The sequence below is a fragment of the Rhamphochromis sp. 'chilingali' genome (assembly GCF_963969265.1).
Source record: "Rhamphochromis sp. 'chilingali' genome assembly, chromosome: 16".
Classification (NCBI taxonomy): Eukaryota; Metazoa; Chordata; class Actinopteri; order Cichliformes; family Cichlidae; genus Rhamphochromis; species Rhamphochromis sp. 'chilingali'.
The window spans coordinates 27,557,359-27,580,975 of record NC_137943.1 but is presented as its reverse complement, the minus strand read 5'-3'; the positions used below and the strand labels follow the sequence as shown (position 1 = coordinate 27,580,975).

The following is a 23,617-nucleotide window of genomic DNA, read 5'->3' as shown; positions in this document are numbered from 1 at the left end:
TAAAAATTATAAACTAGTGAGTTAGCATCTTAGTAACTGAAAAAAAAAAAAAGAAAAAAAACGTAATGTCAAAGGTCCCATCTGTGATTTTAGAACTTATACATTTTGTGTAAGTTAGGCTCCTTCAAGGATCCCTACAGGGTCCCAGTTTTACATTTTTTCCAAGAATATGGAAAAACTGGAAGACTAGGAGGAAGGTAGGAGATGTAACAGAATGGAGAGAAGGAAGAAATCAGCATTTGAAAGATTTAACATTTAGCAATTACTTAGACTGATCAATACGAAAAGAATCCACAACTCAAACACAGAATTTTCCATTTATTAGAAAATACAAATAAAGAAAATTATATTTTGTTATTCACATATTACGTATCCTTGAATATGTAATCCAACTTCATGTACAAAGTGAATTTAAATCTTTCCACAACGGCCTTGGGTTTCAGCAATTGTTGATCAGCAGCCTTGTGTAATAAACCTCTGTACTAAAGTAAACAGAAAACACTTCATATAAGGAAGGGGGGAAATTATAAGAGGTTTACTTTGTGATGCACGTTTGAGAGGCATCGACACTGCAGTGGCAGGTTAGGAATTTCATTTCCATGGAAAAAAAAAAAAAAAAAAAACCAGAAGCACTCATATGATACAAGAAATAGTTTTGTGACACCTGCCTCAGACAGTCTCTCTGTTGGCTTGGTCGGTGCTATTTTAATGGCCTCTTTAAGTCCATCTGACAATTCAGGACACTGTTGTCTATATAAAATACTCAACACTGCTTTAGTAACTAGTTTCTGGATTATGTCTTTGACCCAGGTCATAAATAAAAATACATTTCACACAATAAATATCATCATGGGTAGGTATAGGTAGTCAAACAAACAAAGAGAAACTTCAAAGTCTTTGACCATTTGAAATTCTTGATAGTCACCATAGATGTAAATGAGGTATTTAATGCACAACCTTCTCTTTGATTCTTCATCATTAACACTCATCCTTTAATTTCTTCAAGGAAATTTTTTTTGGTTAGTGGAAAATGTCACATAATTGAAATCTTGGCTCGACTGGAAAGTTAAAGACTATCCAGCTGTAATTTGTCTTGTTTAAGACCAAACTTGCAGAATGTGGCACTACAGTGCAAGCGCAAATTTCATGTAACTTTAGAAGATACTGTGATTTGAGGTTCAGTGCGCAGCCCATAAGAGGACAGAAATAAAATGCTGCAAAGCAACTATTTGAATGTCTTCGACTAAATTTAAAACTTACCTTACAGTAACTTCTACAACAGTTAAACTCTGTGTGGGTGAACTACACACCAGCCCATATCTTAAAATCTATTTTACTGATGCAAAATTAAATTATTTTACTTTAACAGCATTGGCATGATGTCTCAACCAAAGTTTAGAAAAACTGGTCCAGTATACTTGCTTCGTTATATATGCTATAGTATGGAACAGCAAATAAAAAAGCAGAACGCTAAATTTCAATGTAATGTGTTAAAATAATGCATACACTTGTACCAATAAAAACAATCAAATATTTTCGAATTGATATGTGATAATGAGAAATGAAATCTATGTTTGTAACTATTTTCTCTATCTTTTAAAAATGTAATTCAAATGTAAAAGGACACATAAGAAGCAGTGCCCTTTAAAATTCTATTAATATGTCATATGGGTTGAGGTAATGGTTGATTACAGGACTGTACTGGCTACTATAATAAAATAAAGTACTTTTGACACAAAATAAATGTCTTTGAGTAGTTTAGATTTTTTTTTAAAATTGAAGTTCTGCACTTAAATAACAGAAAAAGCTTTTAGTTAGTAGCTTGCAAATATCAAACATTTGTTTTTGGCCTGTTACTTAAAAAAAAAAAAAAAAAAGTTAGTAACACATAAACGAATGACAAGTCTGAGTAAATGCTCCGTTTACAGACAAGAACATCTGACAGCTTCTAATGTTTCTCACCTACAGAGACATAATGGATTCATTTGTGCAAAAACGCTCCTGTTTTTCTGAATCAGTGAGACCAGTCCATGCACATGCAGCACTGTTTGTTCTGTCTGTGCTGCTGGTTAACTCAGGCACCAGATTTTGTTTAGATGCTAAAATCGGTAATTTTAGCCCATTAAAAGGTGGTTTTCTAGGCTTATATAATTCACCTTTATGAAAATAAGTGTTGCAGGTGCATAAATGCTAAAAATGAGTTGTTTGTGCCAACCAAAGAAACATATTTCACGTAAGATCTCAAAAGAACACGAAAGCTTGATTTCTTGAGTAGTAATGATAATTCCTGACTCCCCACTTAGTGTTACACAGTTAGAAATGAGCTTCCTATGAAGGGTGGCTGTCCTCTCGGGTGAGAATTTCAGCCATCTGGGAGGGGCTCAGAGTAGAGCCGCTGCTCCTCCACATGGAAAGGAGCCAGTTGAGGTGATTCGGGCATCTGACAAGGATGCCTCCTGGGCGCCTCCTGGGCGAGGTGTTCAGGGCATGTCCCACCGGGAGGAGGCCCCGGGGCAGACCCAGGACACACTGGAGAGAATATATCTCTCGGCTGGCCTGGGAACGCCTTGGTGTTCCCCCAGACAAGCTGGAGGAGATAGCTGGGGAGAGGGAGGTCTGGGCTTCTCTGCTTAGGCTGCCGCCCCCATGATCTGGCACCTGATAAGCAGAAGAAGATGGATGGATGGATTTACTTTTGCTCACATTTAAAACTTTGGGAGATACTGCTATTTTTGTATGTTGATGTTTAAGAGATCCCAGAAAAACACTTGAATATACAGCAAACAGTTTGTACTGTTATCAACTATATGACTCAAAGACTCTCTCCTCTTTTACGATTTTAAGATCTCAAGTTTTTCTTTGGATTTCCAAGATAATTATTGTAATTCAGAAAAAAAAAACAGGTGTATTTTTGTTCTTGTCAAGTGAATGCATCACACTTCCATACTCTCAACTTTGTTTCTCTCCTCATATTAATTACACTATTGTGAAAGGCACTCAAGAGCCCAGCACAGAACAATACAGAGCAAGTAAAGAGCAGTTGTGTTGCAGAGCAATTACACTCCTCAATCAATTCAAAAACAGATGAAGTGGTTCGAAGCACCAGGAAAACATTTCTGTGAGCACTTAAAAATATCACAGAAGTCAGATGGATCAGTCATTTTTGTGCTTGAAAAAAAAAAAAAAAACCTACCTCAAGATTTTGTTCTTCAGATTCAGCCTTTGAGAGTTTTACTACAAGTGTTTATATAAATAATATGAATAACTGTACTTGTGTGCTATGCTTACATATTTTTGTATATTTCAGTCCACATGCAGTTTAAGATGCAGTTTCAGGATGCTCATCTGGTTAAAACTCTTTCCACAGATCTCACAGCTGAAAGGCTGCTCTGTGATTTTCTCACACTGGTGTCTCTGAAATATATCGAAGCTATCAAAGCTTTGGCCACAGTTCGAGCATATGAAGCAGTTTTGCGTGGCAGACTCCTCGCCGCAGTTTCCCTCACGGTCAGTTGACGAGTTCATGTTAAATCCAAAAACACTCACTTCAGGAGTCCGGTCATTCGCTGTGTTGTAATCACTCACAGCCACCTTGTGTATGATATGCTGATTGTGTGGCTCAGGTGTGAGAGTTATATCAGAGCTGCTGGGTTGCATGCCTAAGACAGAATACTGGTCACTGAGCATCATTTCTTCATTTTCTTTGTCTAGAAAAGGCAGATCCTTGATCGGCGACGTATATCCCTGCTGCTCACTCGCGGCTCCGGCAGCAGGACTGAGGTGATACTTGACATCTTGTAGAAGTACACAGACAGTTTGTTCAGGGGCATCGCTGCTCTTCTCAAGCCCAGACGTCCACAGCTGACTTTGATCTGGTGCTGCCGTGCCATTATCAGTCCCTACCTGACCTACAGCCTGAAAATTCTCTCCATTAGGCTCCAGCTTTACCATAACAGTTTCCTCCCTGGCCGTCTCACCGTATGTGGGGCCTGGTAAGGGTTCCTCAAAAGGTGGTAGTCCATTCTTAGATTCTGCCAAGTTCTGCAACAGTTGGTTATCAGGAAGTGTAAACATCATGTGCTGGGGCTCCAGCACATCTGGGTTTTCTCCTTTCCAGAAAAAACAAGAACAGACGTTAATTAGCAGATAGTGTTAGCCAACAAATTTTATACACAATAGTGCTGGTTGTTTTCACATATGGATCCCATAAAGTGGAAAATACACATTTAATGGGGATATAGAAATATGATCAGCAAACCAAAAAAAAACTATTCACGGCTTTCGCCGGGCTGCCACGAACCGCTCCACAGGAAGCTGTATCACAGTTGACTCCTGGTTTCAGCATTGATAAACTTATAATATTTATCATGACCAAAACTAAATGAATTATACTGTTAATTTGCTGTTTTTCCTAATGAATTTCTTCAGAAATAAATTTCTTACCATGTTGTGAAACCTGTGTGTCTCATTAGGAAAAAAGTACGAGTTTTTAAGCTTTAACAAAAATGCACTATTCCAGCTACCAAAACGTGTACCTGCTTTTTTCCAATCATCTATAATGTTATAGAGAAGTTCGATACTTTTGCCCCTTCCTTACCATTTCTGTGTGTCTTCATGTGGCCTTTGAGGCTACTCTTCTGATTGAAGCACCTCCCACAGATGTGGCAGCCGTACGGCTTCTCGCCGGTATGAATTCGCAAATGCCTTTCAAGGTGTCCGGCTCGCTCGAAGGTCTTGCCGCAGTACGAGCAGATGAAGCACTTCTTTGGTTTGATTACCTGAAAAGATCTGCTTCTCCTCTGATGCACATGATTCATCAAGGTCTCTGTCATACCGTGTAAGCCTCCTTCTTGTGAGATCATAAGAGGGTCTGAGGATCCAAAGGGCGTTTGGGAGATAATGCTGTTTTTGAGTTCGCCGTACGGTTTTCCTGGGAAAGAGAAGGTGCTACAAGAAGCTTCAGCTGGTGGAGAGAGTAACTGAGCCATCCCGGGGAACGATGGCATGTTTTGCTCCGAGCTGCTAAGAAATTCTGTACTGCCCATCTCAGGGTTGTTTTGTAGTCTGGGCATCCACTGCTGGCTGTCTCTCTCAAACGCTGCGAAGGTGTCGCCGAGGGTTTCAACTCCTTCTCTTGTCTGCTCGTTTCCCCCGTGAAAGAGCGGTGGCGGTGTGATAGTCTTCTCTGCAGGCTCAGATTTAACCTGTACAGGTGTTGGCAGAATGTCCTCACTCTTAGGTAGAGCATCTTCAACGATCGCTTCTTCAGGGCGATGCGCATCAATAGGTGGATTCACCTCAGGAATCAGTTTCTGCTCAGCCACTTGGATCTCAACAGGTCCTGACTGAATACCTGTTTAAGCAGAGAGAGGAGGAAAAATAAGGTAATTCACCTTTTAAACATTGACGAGTTTATTCTGGTTTCAGAATGGATAATCTTATATTCAATCACTACTCCTCCAATCCAGTTGTCAAAGTATCTATAGATATTTGACCCCGTTGATTCAATGTTGGGTAAAAAGGTGCTTAGACAAAAAAAAAAAAAAAAAAAAAAAAAAAAAAAAGGCTCTTGCATGAATATATGCAAATAGGTGAATGAGGCTTGTAACAAGAAACCACACTGAGTTCTTAAATAGACTAGAGAAGCACTATATTAAAGTGCCAGACCATTTACAATTTACAAGTCAGTCAGTCCACCATCTCCCCAAGACCTCCACAAACCAACTACGACCCTTCTGTCAAATCATCAGTGCCACTGCTCCAAGTTCCAGTCAGTACCTTCCCCACACTCAAACAAATGAAATTGGGTGGTTGTTACATGTGCAAGATTCAAGCTTGTAATTTGAACTAAATAATTTCATGTTTCTATGGTGAACGTAATTAAATCATGTAGCATCTGCATGAAATTCAGCAACTTAATTTGTACTTGTTAAGATGACATGATACAATCTAGTAAGAGTGGTTCGTTGCCTGGACTCACGACATTCACAAGATCACATTAGATGTCAAACTGCAGGGAAATCGCTGGAGTTTTAAGAGGCAGACAACTACACCCACACCACGTGTATGCTATCGCTATTTATTGTGGTTTAACCTGTCAGGGACAAAACAGTGCAGAAAATTCTGCATCAAGCTTTGTAATCATAGCTTTCCTAGTTTTGCTAGGAAATTGGCGATACTAAATTACCCATGAATGTAAGTGCAAATGGTTGTTTGTCTCTACGAAATCATCAACCCCTATATTGGTTCATTAAGCACGACTAGCAGTAATTGCCTTGATTAACAAAGTAGTTGTTCCAACAACAAGATTTCATTGTGTTTTCCTAAAGTTTTTAACTTGTGTAGAATGAATTAAAACAAATTTCACTCTACATACTGAAATCAATCACTTCAAGTCAATGCAAGTATGCTACGGTGATCCAACGTAATCTGATTACATAAAACCACCAGATGCCAAATGTGTTGGTTTGACATGGTCTAAAATGGGTTACTGTACTTGATTAAATCACGTGGAAAAAGGTGCCATGATTAAATTGTGTTCATCCAAAGATAGATATTTTTTTGAGTGCATTGTTTCAGCATTTTCAGTGGTGGGCTTTATGCCAAATTGCTTTTAACTATAACTAATTTGTTTTAAAATATGATTTAAATCGGGTGACACCGTGGTTAGCACTGTTGCCTCACAGCAAGAAGGTCCTGAGTTCAATTCCACCATCAGGCCAGGGTCTTTCTATGTGGAGTTTGCATATTCTCCCTGTGTTTGCGTGGGTTCTCCGGCTTCCTCCCACAGTCCAAAGACATGCAGTTAGTGGGGATAGGTTAATTGGAAACACTAAGTGGAGGAAATATTTTTTTAATGGTGCCAGCCTCATCTGAATTAAAGACTAGATTTCATTTAAAGCACACTTAAAGACCCTCCAAGAATGTGGAAAAATTAATATTAAATATAGGTTTCCTGTCCAGACTGAATATAAATGACACAGATGTTTTTGGCCAGAATTTGGCCTGTGGACACCTCAGGACCTCCAGGAGGAACTGGAGAAAACATTGCTGGGAAAATGACGCCTGAAAACACTCAGCTCACTATCACTGCAATTTCAGAGGTGTGAATGAAAATGGTGGTCTAAGGAGCTTGGAAAGAAAAGCGTCTGGACTTCTTTAAGTTGCTTGAAGACGTTTCACCTCTCATCCGAGAAGCTTCTTCAGTTCTGGTGGTTGGACTAAGGTCTGCTATGAAGTCTACTGTAGTGTTCCAGTTATTTAATTAATGGATAAGTTCATCAAAAATAAGCAAATTTCATTATTCAAAAGTCTTTTAGTCATTATTGAGGCAAAAAAAAAAAAAAAAAAAAAAAAAAACAAACAAAACCAAAGATTAAACTGGTACATGTTCTCAAACTTGAGTCAGGTGTATGTCTGTGGAGTTTTGTGACCTCCAGTTTTTTGTTCAGCGCTTCTCAGGGTGTCAGTTCACACCAGAAATGAAGTGTTTAGTCTTGTGGGTGGGGGTTCGTTGATATTGAAAACTGACCAGATTCTCGCCTCCCTAATCTGCTCTGTGCAACTTGAGGCGTCTTCATCAAAAATAGACCCGGCTCCATTTTAAGCAGCACTGAGACCTCAAGTCACTCCTACAATGCTTCTGAATCACACAGCAGCACATCTGGTGGAACTGTAATCATCATTTTGAGTGGGTGCAATTAGCTCCAGAGGCTTCAGAGCCAGAACATGCAGCCATGTTTGGTATATTCACGGGGTTAGCAGGTTTCAACCTCACACTACAGAAATGGTATAAAACTGCAGAGCGAGCCCCACTGGCAGCCACAGAGCAACTGAGTGTAGAAACTGCAATTAAAATTAATCATTTTGAATTTGTTTATTTATTGGATGAAAGGAATATTCTGCTCACCCCTAAGTTAAATGTCAAAAAACTCATTTTTTATTGTTAATAATAACAACAATTGAGACCAAAAGTGATCAGTTGGTATGGAAAATAATGCTCCTGCTTCTTTACCATCAGCAGTTAAAGCTTTAAGCTGTTTAAAACACAAGTAGTTTAAGCTTTAGAAATTCTTTCCTTTAAACACCCGCAGGGAAGGAAACTTGCGACCCCTGCTTGACAATAATCATGATGTCGTCTATGAAGACATCTGGAAACGGTTTGGATTTGACGCCACACTCGAACACAAAGTTATGGTGGCTTACCAACTATGCTAAATACTTTGAGGGAACCCCTGAAATGATTTATTGTTTCATCTGTCTGCAAACACAGAGGGTCATTTTTGTCCTTGGTGTTGCTTGCTATGCTCTGCTAAGATCAGCAGAAAATAAGCTGAAAATTGGTTAATTGCCTAAAGGTTCAAAGGGCACTGAACAATTCAATAGTGTCACGTTACATGCATGAACTGGGTTTCAACCTCGGTAACTAATATCCGGTGGATCTTGTACAGAGCCCGGTGGTCTTGCTCTGGGTAGCACAAAGCTAGAAATTGGCTCTACAAGGCAGGAAGGGGGACTCTGCTGTTCACTGAGACCCTTTTAAGTCACCTTCCCCTCCACTCACTCACTGTCATCACACCTAACCCACATAATTTTTCCTGTGCTTACTGACTTCAAACTGTGAACCAAGACTCAGAGACAGAAGATAAAAATAACACACCACAGCGTACAACTAGCTACTAACGTGTCATGTGAGTGACATGAACCTTCAAATTAAAAGATAAAATTACTGCTTCTATATGTTTCATATAAATTACATATAATTTTAAATGTGTCTTTAATCTTTCATTCATTCTTATAAGTAAAATCTATAATACTGTACGCTGGCAGAGAGCCAATGACCCCAGGCATCCAAGTTTGATCCTCCACAAATCCGTGAACCTCCCTAATCCTGCCCTGCTGAAGAATCGTTGAGCAATGTAGTAATTCCCCACCAACCAAACAGCCACCGGTCCTGACCTCCTTCAGTACGATAACAGAGGAGGATACTGCCTGAGTGCACACACCATTATGCAGCAACACCCTGATTTACATGTACCTCCAAACTACTGGAGACCTCAAAACTGCCAAGTGTAACACAAAGTCTTTTGGCCCTTCTGAGAGTGACAATGATTGTGCAGTTACTGAAATATTTGAGCATGTACGACAGATGTTTTCACAACTTTTTCTCTGCTCATGTTCAGACTGTTAGAAAAGCAGAGGAGCAGCTTAACTCATTCACTGCCATTGACGTCTATAGCCGTCAATTGCAGTGAATGAGTCAATGGGTTTAACTCATTCACTGCCAATGGCTGGCAGTGAATGAGTTAACTGGGTCCAGGGCTGCTTTCACCCTGAACCTTTTTAGTCTTTGTACAAAACGAGCTGCATGCGAGGATGTAGACAAACGGTCTTTCATCTGTCAACGTGAAGTCACACTCGAGTAAGTTTTGGTCCCATACCTGAATGGCATTATCACCTAAAAATCAACAGTACTTCTGCTAGTAAGAAACCTTCTGAAGCAGATTTCCTGTTGCGTTAGAAGTGAGAACAGGCAGCTTCGAACCATTTTGTGACAGGTTCCCTTTTAGCGTTGTATGAAGTTCCTGTGTGAAAATAGCTCAAACCTTTATGATAAATATGGCGCTAAATGTAAGGGTCATATTTATTTCTTTTTTGTTTTGCCAAACCTGCCACCAGTAGGGAGAGCTGTCAATCAGTTTGTAGTTCTTCAGAACAATGGCTTAATCTGACAGAGCCGTTGCCTAGGACAGAGTTTGTGACTGTGGTTGATGCTCCTGAAAAACTATAATAAGAAGCTTTTGTGTTTGTCTTTGTGTCTCAAATCATCTAAACGAGCTTTCTGCACTAACCATTTTGGTCGCTTCTGAAAAGCTAATTGGTCGACATATTGTTCTTATACAAAATCTGTTTGTTTCTTTGTCTCCAACTATGCTTAAACAATCGTGAGTTGAGCAACCAAACGTGGAGGACAGGTACATCTAAAGATGGAAGCAACATGGAAGATAAAAGTGAGGAGAAAACATGAATGACATTTGGTGACTTCAAGTGACTATGAGTGGGGCAGGACTCCAACATGAGAGTACGGGACCAATGAGAGTACAGGACCAATGAGAGTACAGGAAACTGTTGACTGGCATACAATCTTAGAGAGTTACCAAGGCAACCAGAACCTGGAATGTCAGCAGGTGAGCAGGTGAGCAGCTGTCAGCTTCACAGCAAAGTGCAACAAGCAAAGTGCTTTCAGCATGAACAAAGTTTATCTCTCTATCAAGTATATCATGCCATCATGTTGCCTAGCAACCACCAAACAATAGTTAGGTAGGTATAAATGATCAATTATTCTCATCTATGCACCTATAACACCTTTTAAAAGTTTTAAGTTCACAATAACATCTCATTTAGATCCACAAAGACTTATTCGGGCATGTCCTGTTGCTTAGGAACCACCTAGCAATAGGCTAAAACGATCAATTTTTAGTATTTATTTATCTACGACACCTATCATGATTGGACTGTGTTCCTGCATTCAAGAAATATCTCTAAAATTAGAAACACCCTGTCTCAAAGTGATGCTGAAAAACTTCTATGCTCAACTATAGTAATTCATTTACAGGCTTTCCTAAAACATTACCTCATTACTCTCAGGAAAAAGTTATTTGTTATCCTACTTACAATACTTTCATGTTACTCTGTAAAATAGCTGAAAAACTCTGTCTCATAATCACCATTTAACATTATACATACTCTTCTCACATGCAAGGTCTTGAAGAATCAGGCCCAATATAATCTTAAAGACCTTATAATACGATATCACCCCAACAGAGCACGTTTCTGGTTCTTAGGGATTAAAAAGTAGAATAGGAGGCAGATCCTTCAGCTTTCAGGCCCCTCTTCTTCTCTTCTTAAATATTTCCTCTTTGATGAAGCATATAGTTGGGGCTGCTGAACCCTCCCTTTTTTTAATACTGCAATAGCTTGCTCATAGGAGCATAGGCATATATCAGCAAAAAAAGAAAGGAGTCATGTGTCTATACTTGCACCCTCAGAATAGTTTGCTTGTTCAGTTGTTGAGTGCTTGAAAGCATTGAAGATGAACACTGCCTTCATTTCCACAAGCTTTAACTGTCCAAGTGTTTCACTGATGAGAGCTGGTTACAATCCAACTTAAAGCAACAAACCAAAAACCTCATAGTAGGAAGCATTTTACTTACATCTTCTGTGAATCTTTGTGTGCTCCTTGAGGCTGCATTTCTGATTGAACCGCCTCCCACAAATCTCGCAGCGGTATGGCTTCTCACCAGTGTGAATCCTTTTATGCCGCTCGAGATGCCCCGCGCGCTCGAAACATTTGCCGCAGTACGGACAGATAAAGCCTTTCTTAAACATCAGCCTCTTTACCGTCCTCCTCCGTGCCGTGTTGTACGCATTGCGGTACAGACTATAACCCAGTAACCCACGACCAAAGTGGTTCTGCTGAAATCCACCAGAGCTGCTGCAGGACACGGCCAGCCCACTGTCCAAAGACGATTCGGGAAGACACGACAGGGAGTTCTGTCCTAAACGTAAATAATGAGAGCTGTTATGTCCAGTCTCATTTTGTGTCGTCGATCTCCACTGTCCACTTTCATACAGAGGCAGCTCTTCTCCTGGTTTGTCGGACTGTCTGCTGGCCTGTTGATTTTCCTCCTCCACAGGTTCACATTTGACCTTCACTTCAGGTACAGACAGAGTGGCGGGTCCATCATCAGCATGCACATTTTCAAGAGAGTTCTTCACATCACCAGCACCACCCTGGCTTTCTGCAGAAAGATAAACATGCATGTTATAACTGAATTAAACCATCACTAACTTAATTCCAAAACAATTAGAAGCCGGAGGAAGTAATTTCCCCAGGATGATGGTGAGATATGTAAAATGACAGAAACAAACCAATAACATACATTAAAGAGTTGTAACTTTAATTCTTCCCCAAGATGAGAGTCAAGATAGACATTAGTTGAATGCCATTTGTTCATCTGATTTTGTGTTTACACAACTTTTGATCTGCATTTCATGAAGTTTAATGGAGAGGTGAAGCAGTGGCAAAGGAAGAACTTGTTAAACTTTGGTCTGTTATTACGTTCTAAAAGTTTGAAAAACAGAACATTGGTCGTGGCAGAGTATGGACTCTGCACGCACCACTTTAGTTTCACATTATTCAAGTTTTGAAATCAGGTCCTTGGTAAAACTTGCAAAACTGTTACATGGCAATATCTCCAAACACTATGCACCATGCGTGAGTTTAAAACTTTTCACAAGGTGCACAGATTTATTTTGGACCTCATAAATAGCAGAGCTAAAAGTGTTATGTGATCCGCCTCAACAAACCAGAAGTTATTCTTGTGAATGACGTGTAACTAATGAGATCTTGGAGTAAATGTAAATATGCCCTTTCGGATTTTGTTCAAGAATCTAATCAATCCTCTAATGATCGTGTTTCACTACCTAAATTTGGCAGGTACTTACATAGTGCTTTCATACTCTAAACGAGCATTAAACATGCTTTTTACTACAAACCTCATTTAATTCTATTTATGTACCAAATCACAACAACAGTCGCCTCAAGGCGCTTGATATTGTAAGGTAAAGAATCTACAGCAATTGACAGAAAACCCAAACAATGAAATGATCCCCTGTAAGGAAGAATTTCTGGTAGAAACAGGCTCGGTGGGGCGGGGCAGTCTCCCATAACCACACATAGTGAGTGAAAATAGGTGAGTGAAGAACAAATACTTCTGTTGGCTTCATCGGGTGAGGGCCTCCAGCTCGCACTGGAACGGTTCGCAGCCGAGTGTGAAGCAGCGGGAATGAGGATCAGCACCTCCATATCTGAGGCCATGGTTCTCAGCCGGAAAAGGGTGGAGTGCCCACTCCGGGTCGGGGATGAGTTCCTGCCCCAAGTGGAGGAGTTAAAGTATCTCGGGGTCTTGTTCGCGAGTGATGGGAGAAGGGAGCCGGAGATCGACAGACGGATTGGGGCTGCAGCTGCAGTAATGCAGATGCTGCACCGGTCCATCGTGGTGAAGAGGGAGCTGAGTGTAAAAGCGAAGCTCTCAATTTACCGGTCGATCTACGTCCCTACCCTCACCTATGGCCACGAGCTGTGGGTAGTAACCGAAAGAACGAGATCGCGGATACAAGCGGCAGAAATGAGCTTCCTCCGAAGGGTGGCTGGCCTCTCCCTTAGAGATAGGGTGAGAAGTTCGGCCATCTGGGAGGGGCTCAGAGTGGAGCCGCTGCTGCTCCACATCGAAAGGAGCCAGCTAAGGTGGTTCGGGCATCTGACAAGGATGCCCCCTGGGCGCCTCCTGGGTGAGGTGTTCCAGGCATGTCCCACCGGGAGGAGGCCCCGGGGCAGACCCAGGACACGCTGGAGAGATTATATCTCTCGGCTGGCCTGGGAACGTCTTGGTGTTCCCCCGGATAAGCTGGAGGAGGTGGCTGGGGAGAGGGAGGTCTGGGCCTCTTTGCTTAGGCTGCTGCCCCCGCGACCCGGCCTCGAATAAAGCGGATGAGGATGGATGGATGGATGAAGAACAAATACTCAACTTTGGCCTATTGTAGTATAACTAAGGGAGGATTCGGGGTTAACTGATCCAGCCCTAACTCTACGGTTTACCATAAAGGAAAAGTTGAAATGTAATCTTAAAAATAAGAGCTGGTTCCACAGAGGATGCTTCCAATTTTACTTTTAAACATCCTAGGAATCACAAGTAAGCCAGGAATCCGAGAGACAATTGCTCTATTGGGGTCTTTAAGATAAGACAGGGCCTGATTATTCAGACAACCCCTGCTGGTCCTGGCAGATGGCCGACCTTCCCTGAGGACATTCTGCTGGAGGTTTTTTCCTCTTTAAAAGGGAGTTTTTCCTTTCCACTGTCGCCAAGTGCTCGCTCAAAGCGGGTTGTTTGATTAGTGTCTTTATCTTACAATATAAAGCACCTTTGACTGTTGTTGTGTTTTGCACTATATAAATCAAATTGAACTGAACCGATGTTGTACGTGAGGAGAATTATTGTAAAATTAGATTCTGGATTTAACAGGAAGCCAACAAAGAGAGGCCAGTGTGAGAGGAACACGCTCTCTTTTTCTAGTCCCTGTCAGTACTCTCACTGCAGCCTTTTGGATTAACTGAGTTTTTAGGACAGCCTGATAATAATGAATTACAATAGCCCAGCCTAGAAGTAATAAATGCATGAACTAGTTTTTCAGCATCACTCTGAGACTGGATGTTTCTAATTTTAGAGATACTGCGCAAATGCAAGACAGCAGCCCTACATATTTGTTTAATATTGCCCATTGACTGAGAGCTTTCAAACCATCCCTCACTCTGATGGATTCATTGGAGGAGCCAAGGATTCAACCACCCACCCTGCAATTAGCGGACAACCTGCTTTATCTCCTATGCCACAAATCCATGAGCTGTACAGCTCACTAAATATGTGAATATTAGTAATATGTAAAAGCACCACTATCTCGACTTCTTGTACATTTTGGAAAGCTACAGCGCTTAATACATTTTTAGACGACCATCCAATATAAGATTTATGCCACAGCTGCCCTAAATTAACAGTAATTACCAAAATCAATCTGTAATGGTTAACCCACCATATCCACGAGCTCTTTTATTGAAGTGATACTTTTAATATAACTATTGTTGACATCCAATAACTTTTCAATTTGATTTTACAAAAAAAAAAAAAAAAAAAAAAAAAAACAGACAATACTATTACTTTTTTAAAGTAAGATGACAAATTACTGTTATTTACTTGCATTCACAAACAAAAAATAATATTAATTTTACTGGTTAACTGTTTGATTAATTTCCGACTTCTCAAAGGAGTCCAGTGTGCCAGCTCCAGTGTGAGTAATCAAATGTGAATTCAGTCATTTTTTGTTTTAAACTTGTTTTTGACAGATTTCTAAAATATGTTCTTTCTTGTTTTTAATGGCAGTTAAGCAATAAATACAGTAAGCACAACTGCTGCACTGAACTCATGCCCGTGTAAGTAATACTGTTTATTCTGACCTATGTGAGCAGGCGGGAGAGACTCATGAAACAAACCAAATATTTGTACCAAATGTTCTTCAAAATGAAACGAATCACTCAAAGATCTACAACAAAGTGAGAAAATAGATTTGTGTGTTTCATATCTGTCCCCAGAAAAGGTCCACATGGCATCTGGACAAAAATCTATTTCTAAGTAACTTCTGCTAATATCTTATCGCAAAGAAGAGAAACAATTTTGTAATGCTTACATTCTTTTCTTTACACTATATAACTGCAAACACGCCAGCTCATTAAAAAGACCTATTTTGGTCCTCATGTCCTGCAGCCAAAAGATAAATGATCCAAAATGACCACTGGAACGATTTCCCATATTATTGCAGAGCAAATAAAAGCCAAAGCCTTGTGCTGGGGGATTTTTCACAACGTGGCAACATAAACATTTGTTCTTAAATTATTATTTTTTTCTCTAGAATTTAATAAAGTATTTCTCTACCTTTACACAACCCCTTTATAAAAGTTTGAAAACTGAGATTTGTGCATTTTCGTCCCTGACAAACCTTGCATCAGTGTACCAGTAAGTTGGCACCCCTCAGCAAAGAGGTGCCAGGTTAGCACGGCAGCTACAGGGTGTTGAGGTGTGGTTTAGCTCGGGTCCAGCTCACCATCTCTCCCGTGGTGGTCGGGTCTCAGGGTCACCGCCTGCTGGGTTACTCTCAGCTCGCCGTGCAGGAGCTCGATGTTGCTCTTCAGCTTCTTGATCTCGTTTTCACGCTGGCACATTTCCAGCCGCAGCACCACCATGCCATCCTCCACAACTTTGGCGATTTCTGCCACGGCTGCTTTGGACAAGGCATCAATCACGGAGGCGATCTGGGAGCGCAGAGCAACGCTGCTCAACATTATCGTGAACCGACCAAGGAGTGAAGGAGGGCTGAACTTTAAAGCCAGAGAAGCGGCTCGGTGGGTCCCACGTCAGGGAGGTGAGTTAACGGCCGCGTCTAAGCGAAGCAGGCCGATGCGGGAGCCGCTGGCTCTTCCCAGCCTGCAGGCATTTGGTTAGCCTGATGTTGGTTTTTAATGAGTACAAAGAGATAAACACTTTCTCGTTTTACGGAAGTGATGACACACATACCGTAAAAACGCGAAGAAGAGCGCAACGCATATTGTCACCGCACTTCTGGGGCTGCTGGACCTTTTTTTGTTAAACCAAAAACAAAAAGTCTTCAAAAGACTAAAGTAGGAAGTTTACGAGAATCTAGAGAAAACATGCTATTTTCAGGTTTTATCTTAAAGGGACCATATCGCTTTACTCTTCAAGCATTTACTTATGAGAAGTTTCCAATGTTTCCAGTCACATCAATACAACACACACAGCAGCTGTGAGAGGAGGTTGCAGGGACCATCTATAAAGTGCAACACGACAAAAGAAATCATACACTTTCATAACATTTGAATCTGGATTAATTACAGTATGTTCATCTAAAAGTGTTGTAACCAGAGTCAGGGATTATTTTAAATTCCCACCAGTTCTATGCACCAACACAATGGAGAGCTGCTAAGTTTTAGGAACACCTGAGAGTAAAATTTATATGTGCAGGACGTGTACATATTCAGTTGAAGATTTTTAAATTTTTGTTTCGAGTAACCAGAATGGAGACGATTAGAAATGAATATATCAGAGAGACAGCTCAGGTTGGAGACAGAAAGGCAAAGTGACGTCTTCATTCTCTGCTGACCGCAGGTTTCCCCAACCTTATAAATAGTATATTTGCATGACTGAATCTAGCACCACTGACTAACAATGGGCCGTGAGATCGACGAAAATATCAGTAGATGAGCAGTTTCTGAACTACTCAGATTAGCCTATCTAACACCAACAACCATGCTGCGTTCAAAGTCGCGTAAATCACATTTCTTCCCCATGCTGATGCTTGATTTGAACCGATCCTGCTGACCATGTCTAAAGGCCTAAATGGATTGAACTACTGTCATCTGATTAGATATTTGAGCAGTTATACAGATGTATCTAACCATTTGAAACCCAGAGTTGAAGCTTTAAATGAAAAATGTACTTTCAATTCAAAAAAATGCAATTAACTCATTGTTGTGTTGTCTGCACTTTATTAAACTGTTGGGAAAAAACCCCACAAAAGACAATGAATACACACACACACACACACACACACACACACACACACACACACAATCATAATCTCTCGCGCACTTAAAAGTTTTTACTTTTTAATTAAATGTGTGTAATTAAGATCTGACAAGTAATCTTCAGTCACATACAGTTTGTCCTGCTAATAACTACATCACAAGGGCAAATATTAGAAAAGGACCAACCATTTAATTTCTTCAGACATGTTTCAACAACAGATACCAGTATATTTTCAAGGCACTGTAATACTTCTGAGTACAGAAGTATGACAAAGTTACAAACACACCAATCACAGTTTTCTTTGAGTATTTGTACAGTCATTGAAGAATTAAAAATTAAGAAGAAATAAGGTAGCTAAAACTTCCAAATGAAACATTTTCTTGAACAAGAATCTAAAACTGCATAAAAATGTCCCAAACACAGAAATGTCTACTAAACAGTAACACACAAATGGCTTATGGAAAAAAAAATGTTTCCACATCTGTGAATTTGAAAGGGACCTGCAGGGTATCATCAGGCATCCATGTGCCCTGCAACTACAGTGCAATGTCCTCCCTGCACGTGGACTTAAAAGTAGTATAAAACAACGACACACCCCAATGACCACAGCTGTCCATGTGCGCATCCACGTGGGAGCATAATCAGCATCACGGTTAACATCAATAAACAAACCATTTCTTACTAATCTTTTCAGTTCAATGTGCCATCTAAAGAGTGCTGGTTCATATAAGTTGTTGGAGTTAACCACAGAAGCTGTTCTCAGAGAAATGAGTGCAGACACCCTCCAGGAAGCCCCTGACACGACAGGAACATCTACACTACACAGTCTGCTGGTGGTATGTTTGGGGAAACTGAAAACAAAGACCAAATATATTCCTCTGAGCCCTTCACACGTCACCACGCTCTTGCAGTTTCAATGCCTGAGAGAATCGTTTGCTACTCAGACTGCATTTAAAGGCCATCTAATATTTATATGAGAACACAGAAAAAGAAAATCTTCCCCACCTCTCTAGTAGTTCCTACTCGCGGCATGAGAATCAATCAATAGTTGACATTTATGGAAGTTAAACTGTTAACTCTTGCATCAACACCAGAATGCCTTTATTTATCAGTTAGTGGTTATTTTTTAGTTTCTGTTTTATTTAATTTATTCTGTCTGTGTAGGTTGTGGTGGTTGTGGTCAAATAAGGTCAAACTTTCATAAAATGTCTTTAATCTTTAAAACTGATTAAAAGTCTGCTGCCTTTGTTTTTTGCAACATTTAGGAATTGTTACTGCTGTGGGGGATTCTAAATATCTAATTATACCTCTGACCTCACTTTTACATTTCACATCTACATCACATATGGTCGTGAAAAAGAGAATGAGCTGCCTAGTCAGAAAAATTAGATAATAAACTCAAATTATTCATGTCCAGTTATTTACAAATCAATACCTATTATCTGTTACCCATCAATACATATTACCCACTACTATATGTTTTTTTTTTTTCAAAAACACAATAATATTCCCTTAAAAGTAAATAATCTCCAGAGCAGTGCTTCTTTTTTTAGGTTAATTGTGATCATGCCATTAGGAAAAAAAGACATAGAAACTTTTTCCAAAAATAACAGTTACGATGTTTTTTATGTTTAGATTTCCCAGGAGATGAAGTTTGTCACATTAATGGGACAAAATGTCAAATTATATTAGTTTTATGTGTAATATCTCACAAAGAGGTGTGCGTCCAATGGAAAAGCAAGACAAAGCAAACGATAAATGTAATGACTCTAATGCATCTGCCCCCCTGTAATGCAAATCAGAGGGCTTTTTATGTTTCTGTTCATTCACTCCAATAAAACTGTCAAAGCACACTTGTAAAATAAAAGGTTCATGCAAATGTTCAAACTACCGCAGTCCATCTCTGAGAGCTGCAGTATCTGATCGCTATCTTCCTTGCAGGTGGATCTCTTCATGTATTTTGAGGTTACCAAGCGCCGTGAAGCTTTTACCGCACTGCCTGCAGCTGTACGGCTCCAGCCCGCTGTGGAACCGCTCGTGTCTGAGGCAGTTGTCCTGCCTCGAAAACATCTTACCGCAGATTTTGCAACTAAACGGCCTCTCCCCGGTGTGCACGCTTTGGTGCGTCCTCAGCCGGGTCTTCTGGGTGAAAGATTTCCCACACTCGAGGCACCTGAAGCGTTTGGAGGGTTGGTGGGTGGCTACGTGTTTCTCCAATTGAAACAGGCACGAGAAACTCTTGTTGCACAAAGAGCAGACGTAGACTTTCTGATTAGGTCTGCACACCTTCATCACCCTTTTGGCTTTAAAGACATCTCTACTCTGGTTAGGAGCGTCAGCATTTGAACTTGCTGAGATTGCTGCGGCTGTTTCCACGTGAGGCAGAGGGAGTAACGGCTCAGCTCGCAAGCAGTCACCCTGACTGCCTGCAGGGGGTGAAATACATCTGAACTCTTTAGTATGAACAGACTCTAAAGCGATGCCTCCCATACACGCGGGGTGCGTCTCTACCTCCGCTCTCACTGGCGCGCCTGCAGTTTCCTCTGTGGTAGACAGTAAAGAATTATAGGAACTTTCTGTGTTGCTCTGAGGAGAATACTGATCAGCGTCAGAGGGGAGGATCTGCATGTGCTGCTGCAACGCCACAGGGTTACTCTCAAACATGCTACAAGCAGGCCACATCAAGTCATCCTGCTCTGCCTTGAAGCAAACACCTGTTCTCGCCGTGTTGTCTTCTGTTTCGATGTTAGCAGGTTCATCCTCTGGCTCGTGCTTCACCACTGGCCAGATGTTTTGGCTCTCTTCTGTCACATTTTGGGCAGTTTTTGGTTGAAGAGACACTGCAACCATGTCCTGAGCTTCCTTTTTGTCTGCATTTAAAAGGATGACAACCGTGTTAACACTCGATTTCAATTCTCAACCAACAAATGCAAGTCAACAGAGCATCTAACCAGTTTCACCAGTAGAAGTGTTTTAGTGCTGCTGTTTACTGGAAACGGTTAGACATGTCAGCCACAAAAGGATGCTTCCTGATAAACTCAGGTTTTACAAAGTTTAGAAAGTCCCTGATATACTGCAATAAACTGTTTTTATCTTCATAAGTTCTTGAGTTTTATCTGACTGATATATTGCTAAAAAAGATTCAGTCAGTTTAATCTGAAAATGAAATGAATGTCAAAGAAAATGAATTTCTTTGATTCATCGAATTGGACCAAGACATAATAAAAAAATATCCCAGCAGTTAGAAAGACAGTGTACAGAAATTTATATTTAACTATCTTTATAAATGAACTACAAAGACTAAAATAAATTGTTGGTAAAGGATTCAGGCACCTATAACCTATACCTGTACATACAAATTTCGGTTGTTTATGTTTATAGGACCACCCTGTGTCTTCCTTTTATATTTTATTTTCCCTTGCTGTAAGAGCTCTGTAACATCGAAATTTCCCATCGGTGGGATAATAAAGATTTATTCTATTCTATTCTATTCTATTCTAATGCACTCTTGAGCCTTAACCTCACATCAGATGACCTCAGTGGGTCAGATGATAGGGTTAGGCAAGGTCTCAACGTGGTTTCACCTAAAACATCTGGAGGTAATGACCTTGGCTCATGTCATGAGGAAGTGAAGAAGCCCCTTGAATGAGGGGTGAAAGGACTAAATGAAACAAAAAGAAATGGAATGTGGGGCCTCCCTGCTGCTGCATTGGTGGTTCTTTGTGTCCGGGGATGGGCGTCCAGGTACGCACTGGCTCACTCCTGGTGGCTGCTTGTCGGGGCCTGGAGCCTGGGGCTCGCTCGGCCTCTGGGCTTGGGGCTCGGTCACTCTGGCACAGCTGGCTGCCGGCGGAGCTCACGGGCACGTCACTGCAACCCCCCCTGGCTTCTGCTCCGCGGCTGCTGAGTGACCCCTCATCTGGGGCTCTCCTCAGCTCTTTCCGGGAGAGTGGCACGGCTGCCCCTCTGTTGGTCTTCCTTAGTCTCTTGTGCTCTGAGGGCCTCTGGATGTCTGGAGCCTGAATCTCCTCCATACCTGCTTCATGCCCTGGAGGATGAGGCTATGGCCCCCCACACCCTCTAGCAGGGACCTTTAAAAGGGACCTTTTAAAACAAGTGCGTTCATGCTCACAGGTGTACACACGGGTGCTCACACACACACAAACTACACCCTTTTTGGCTCCTACCTCAAAGCACACTGTGTGCTGTCGATCCTACGTGCTGCACAATAATGTTTAATATTTAGTATTTACTGTTATATTCACATAGATCATCGTGATGTTGTTTATTCTATTGCTCTCTTTTTTTGCTTGTTTTCTCTATTTTTCTTTCTCAACAGGTGATCCAGGTCATTGATATATGTATTTTTTGTCTGTTTGTTTTGTTGGTTTTTGTTTTTTGCCCTTTATCAGTTTCTCTTCCCCACTGTTTTTCTTTCCCTACCTCTCTTTCTCCCCTTTCATTTCCCCAGTGACGTCTGTCCCATGTGTAACAAGTGAAAATAAAATAAAATTAACACTAAAAACAAAGTGAATCAAATAGACCAATACGGCAGGGCCGGGATGGTCCATTTGGTAAAGTAAATCCTTTGGACAACTTTCTTGGCCTTTAGACAATAATTCTGATCTCAAAAGAACCAAACGGGACAGGCGCAAAAAAAAAAGTCCAGTAGCTTTCTCCTTAGACTGTTACTGCTTGACATAAGCAGGGCATCCTCCATCTGTGCTTTTAAGTCTGGACTTTAACTTCCCTTTACTCTTTCCATTTGAAATGGATTTTCAAATGAGGAGTGGAATCACCATTTTAAATGTTATTAGTAAATCGTGGGTTTTTGAAACCATTTACTTATTTCTATTTTTTCATATTGAGTTTAAAAAAAGATTTTGAAAATTAGTTTTTTAATTTGGAATTCGAAAATAGTTTTTGAAATGAGGTTTTTATTGAGAGTTTAATTCTTTTTTTGTGAAATTCATATAAGTATTTATTGATGGATTACTAATTAATTTTGAAAACTAGATTTTAAAATAGTGTTTTTATTTAAAATAAACTACTGAAGTAATGTATTATTTAATAATGTTTGAATAAATACAATTATTTCAAAAATGAATTTACAAATGCAGAATTCATTATTTAAGCACAGAATTCTTTGTTTTGATGCGGGTGGCTCTTGTGGTCCTCCATTAATCAAAGCAACGTTTCAGTGTGCTTTATGAATACATTTCACTTACTAATGATTCATACTTCAGCCGAACCTAAACTTGAACCATCACAACATGACAGGGATGATCATTTATGTTCTAATGTGCAGTAAACCTTTTTATAAGCAAAGGAAGTTAAAATTTGAGATTTTTTTGAGTAAGGTTCGTTTAGTCGGTTCCAGATGTTGCCGTTTCTTACCCGTTCGGAGCACCAGTTCCTCGGCTGTAGTCTGCGTATGTTTGGCTTCTGTAGCTGTGCTTGCGGCAGCTTCTTGAGCTTTCTTGAGCTCAGCCTCTATCAGCTTCAAACTTGCTCGGAGCTCCTGATTCTCATCTTCCCTCCGACTCAGCTCCAGGCGCAGGACCAGACTCCCGTCTTCCACCAGCTTCGTGATTTCTGCCACCGCCGCCTTCGCCAAGACGTCCATGATGGCTGCGACCTGCGCAGGAAACGACGAGGGAAAAGACATCCTATGACCCGAAGATTAAACCTCAGCTATAAGCTGAACTACCAGCTGATGCATGTGGTGAGATCCAACTCCCCTGCTGTTATTTTGGTTCCCTTCCGGGAAAATGAAAAGGCGGATATGATGTAAAACCGACGGCTGTAAAACTTCTAATAAACATAATGATGATTATAAATCTCTCATAATAAACGGAGCAGTGTTCTCTAATGTGTCTTATATATATATGTATATATATGTGGATGTGTGTATATATATGTGGATGTGTGTATATATATGTGGATGTGTGTATATGTGGATATATATATATATATATATATATATATATATATATATATATATATATATATATATATACTGTGTATATATATATACTGTATATGTGTATATATATATATATATATATACTGTATATGTGTATATATGTATGTATATATATATATGTATGTATATATATATATATATATATATATATATATATATATATATATATATATATATATATATATATATATACTGTGTATATATATATACTGTATATGTGTATATATGTATGTATATATATATATATATATATATATATATATATATATATATACATATAGATAGATAGATGTATATATGTATATATATCTATAGATAGATAGATAGATAGATAGATAGATAGATGTATATAGATGTATATATAAAGACACATTAGAGAACACTGCTCCGTTTATTATGAGGGATTTATAATCATTAT

At 40.1% G+C, this 23,617-nt stretch overlaps 2 protein-coding genes across 5 annotated transcripts; both read right to left on the bottom strand.

Annotated features, from left to right (window-relative positions):
* Nucleotides 1-305: 305 nt before the first annotated feature.
* LOC308412919 (uncharacterized protein) lies at nucleotides 306-16,510 on the bottom strand. Of its 4 annotated transcripts, none has more exons than XM_080907613.1 (5): nucleotides 15,715-16,510; nucleotides 11,214-11,801; nucleotides 4,598-5,353; nucleotides 3,978-4,109; nucleotides 306-2,658 (listed from the first exon to the last, which is right to left on the bottom strand). In XM_080907613.1, exons 1-5 carry the CDS (start codon nucleotides 15,950-15,952, stop codon nucleotides 2,363-2,365), a joined length of 2,010 nt encoding a protein of 669 aa, XP_080763739.1. In that variant the 5' UTR covers nucleotides 15,953-16,510; the 3' UTR covers nucleotides 306-2,362. The 4 variants fall into 4 exon arrangements, 3 of the variants coding, with proteins under 3 accessions (XP_080763739.1, XP_080763737.1, XP_080763738.1); XM_080907612.1 differs by having other exon boundaries at nucleotides 2,524-2,658; nucleotides 3,289-4,109; XR_013974640.1 differs by having other exon boundaries at nucleotides 2,528-2,658; nucleotides 3,194-4,109.
* A 676-nt stretch (nucleotides 16,511-17,186) lies between these two features.
* Nucleotides 17,187-22,968, bottom strand: LOC308412920 (uncharacterized protein). Its single transcript, XM_080907614.1, has 2 exons — nucleotides 22,611-22,968; nucleotides 17,187-20,083 (listed from the first exon to the last, which is right to left on the bottom strand). Exons 1-2 carry the CDS (start codon nucleotides 22,879-22,881, stop codon nucleotides 19,140-19,142), a joined length of 1,215 nt encoding a protein of 404 aa, XP_080763740.1. The 5' UTR covers nucleotides 22,882-22,968; the 3' UTR covers nucleotides 17,187-19,139.
* Between the last annotated feature and the right edge of the window lie 649 nt (nucleotides 22,969-23,617).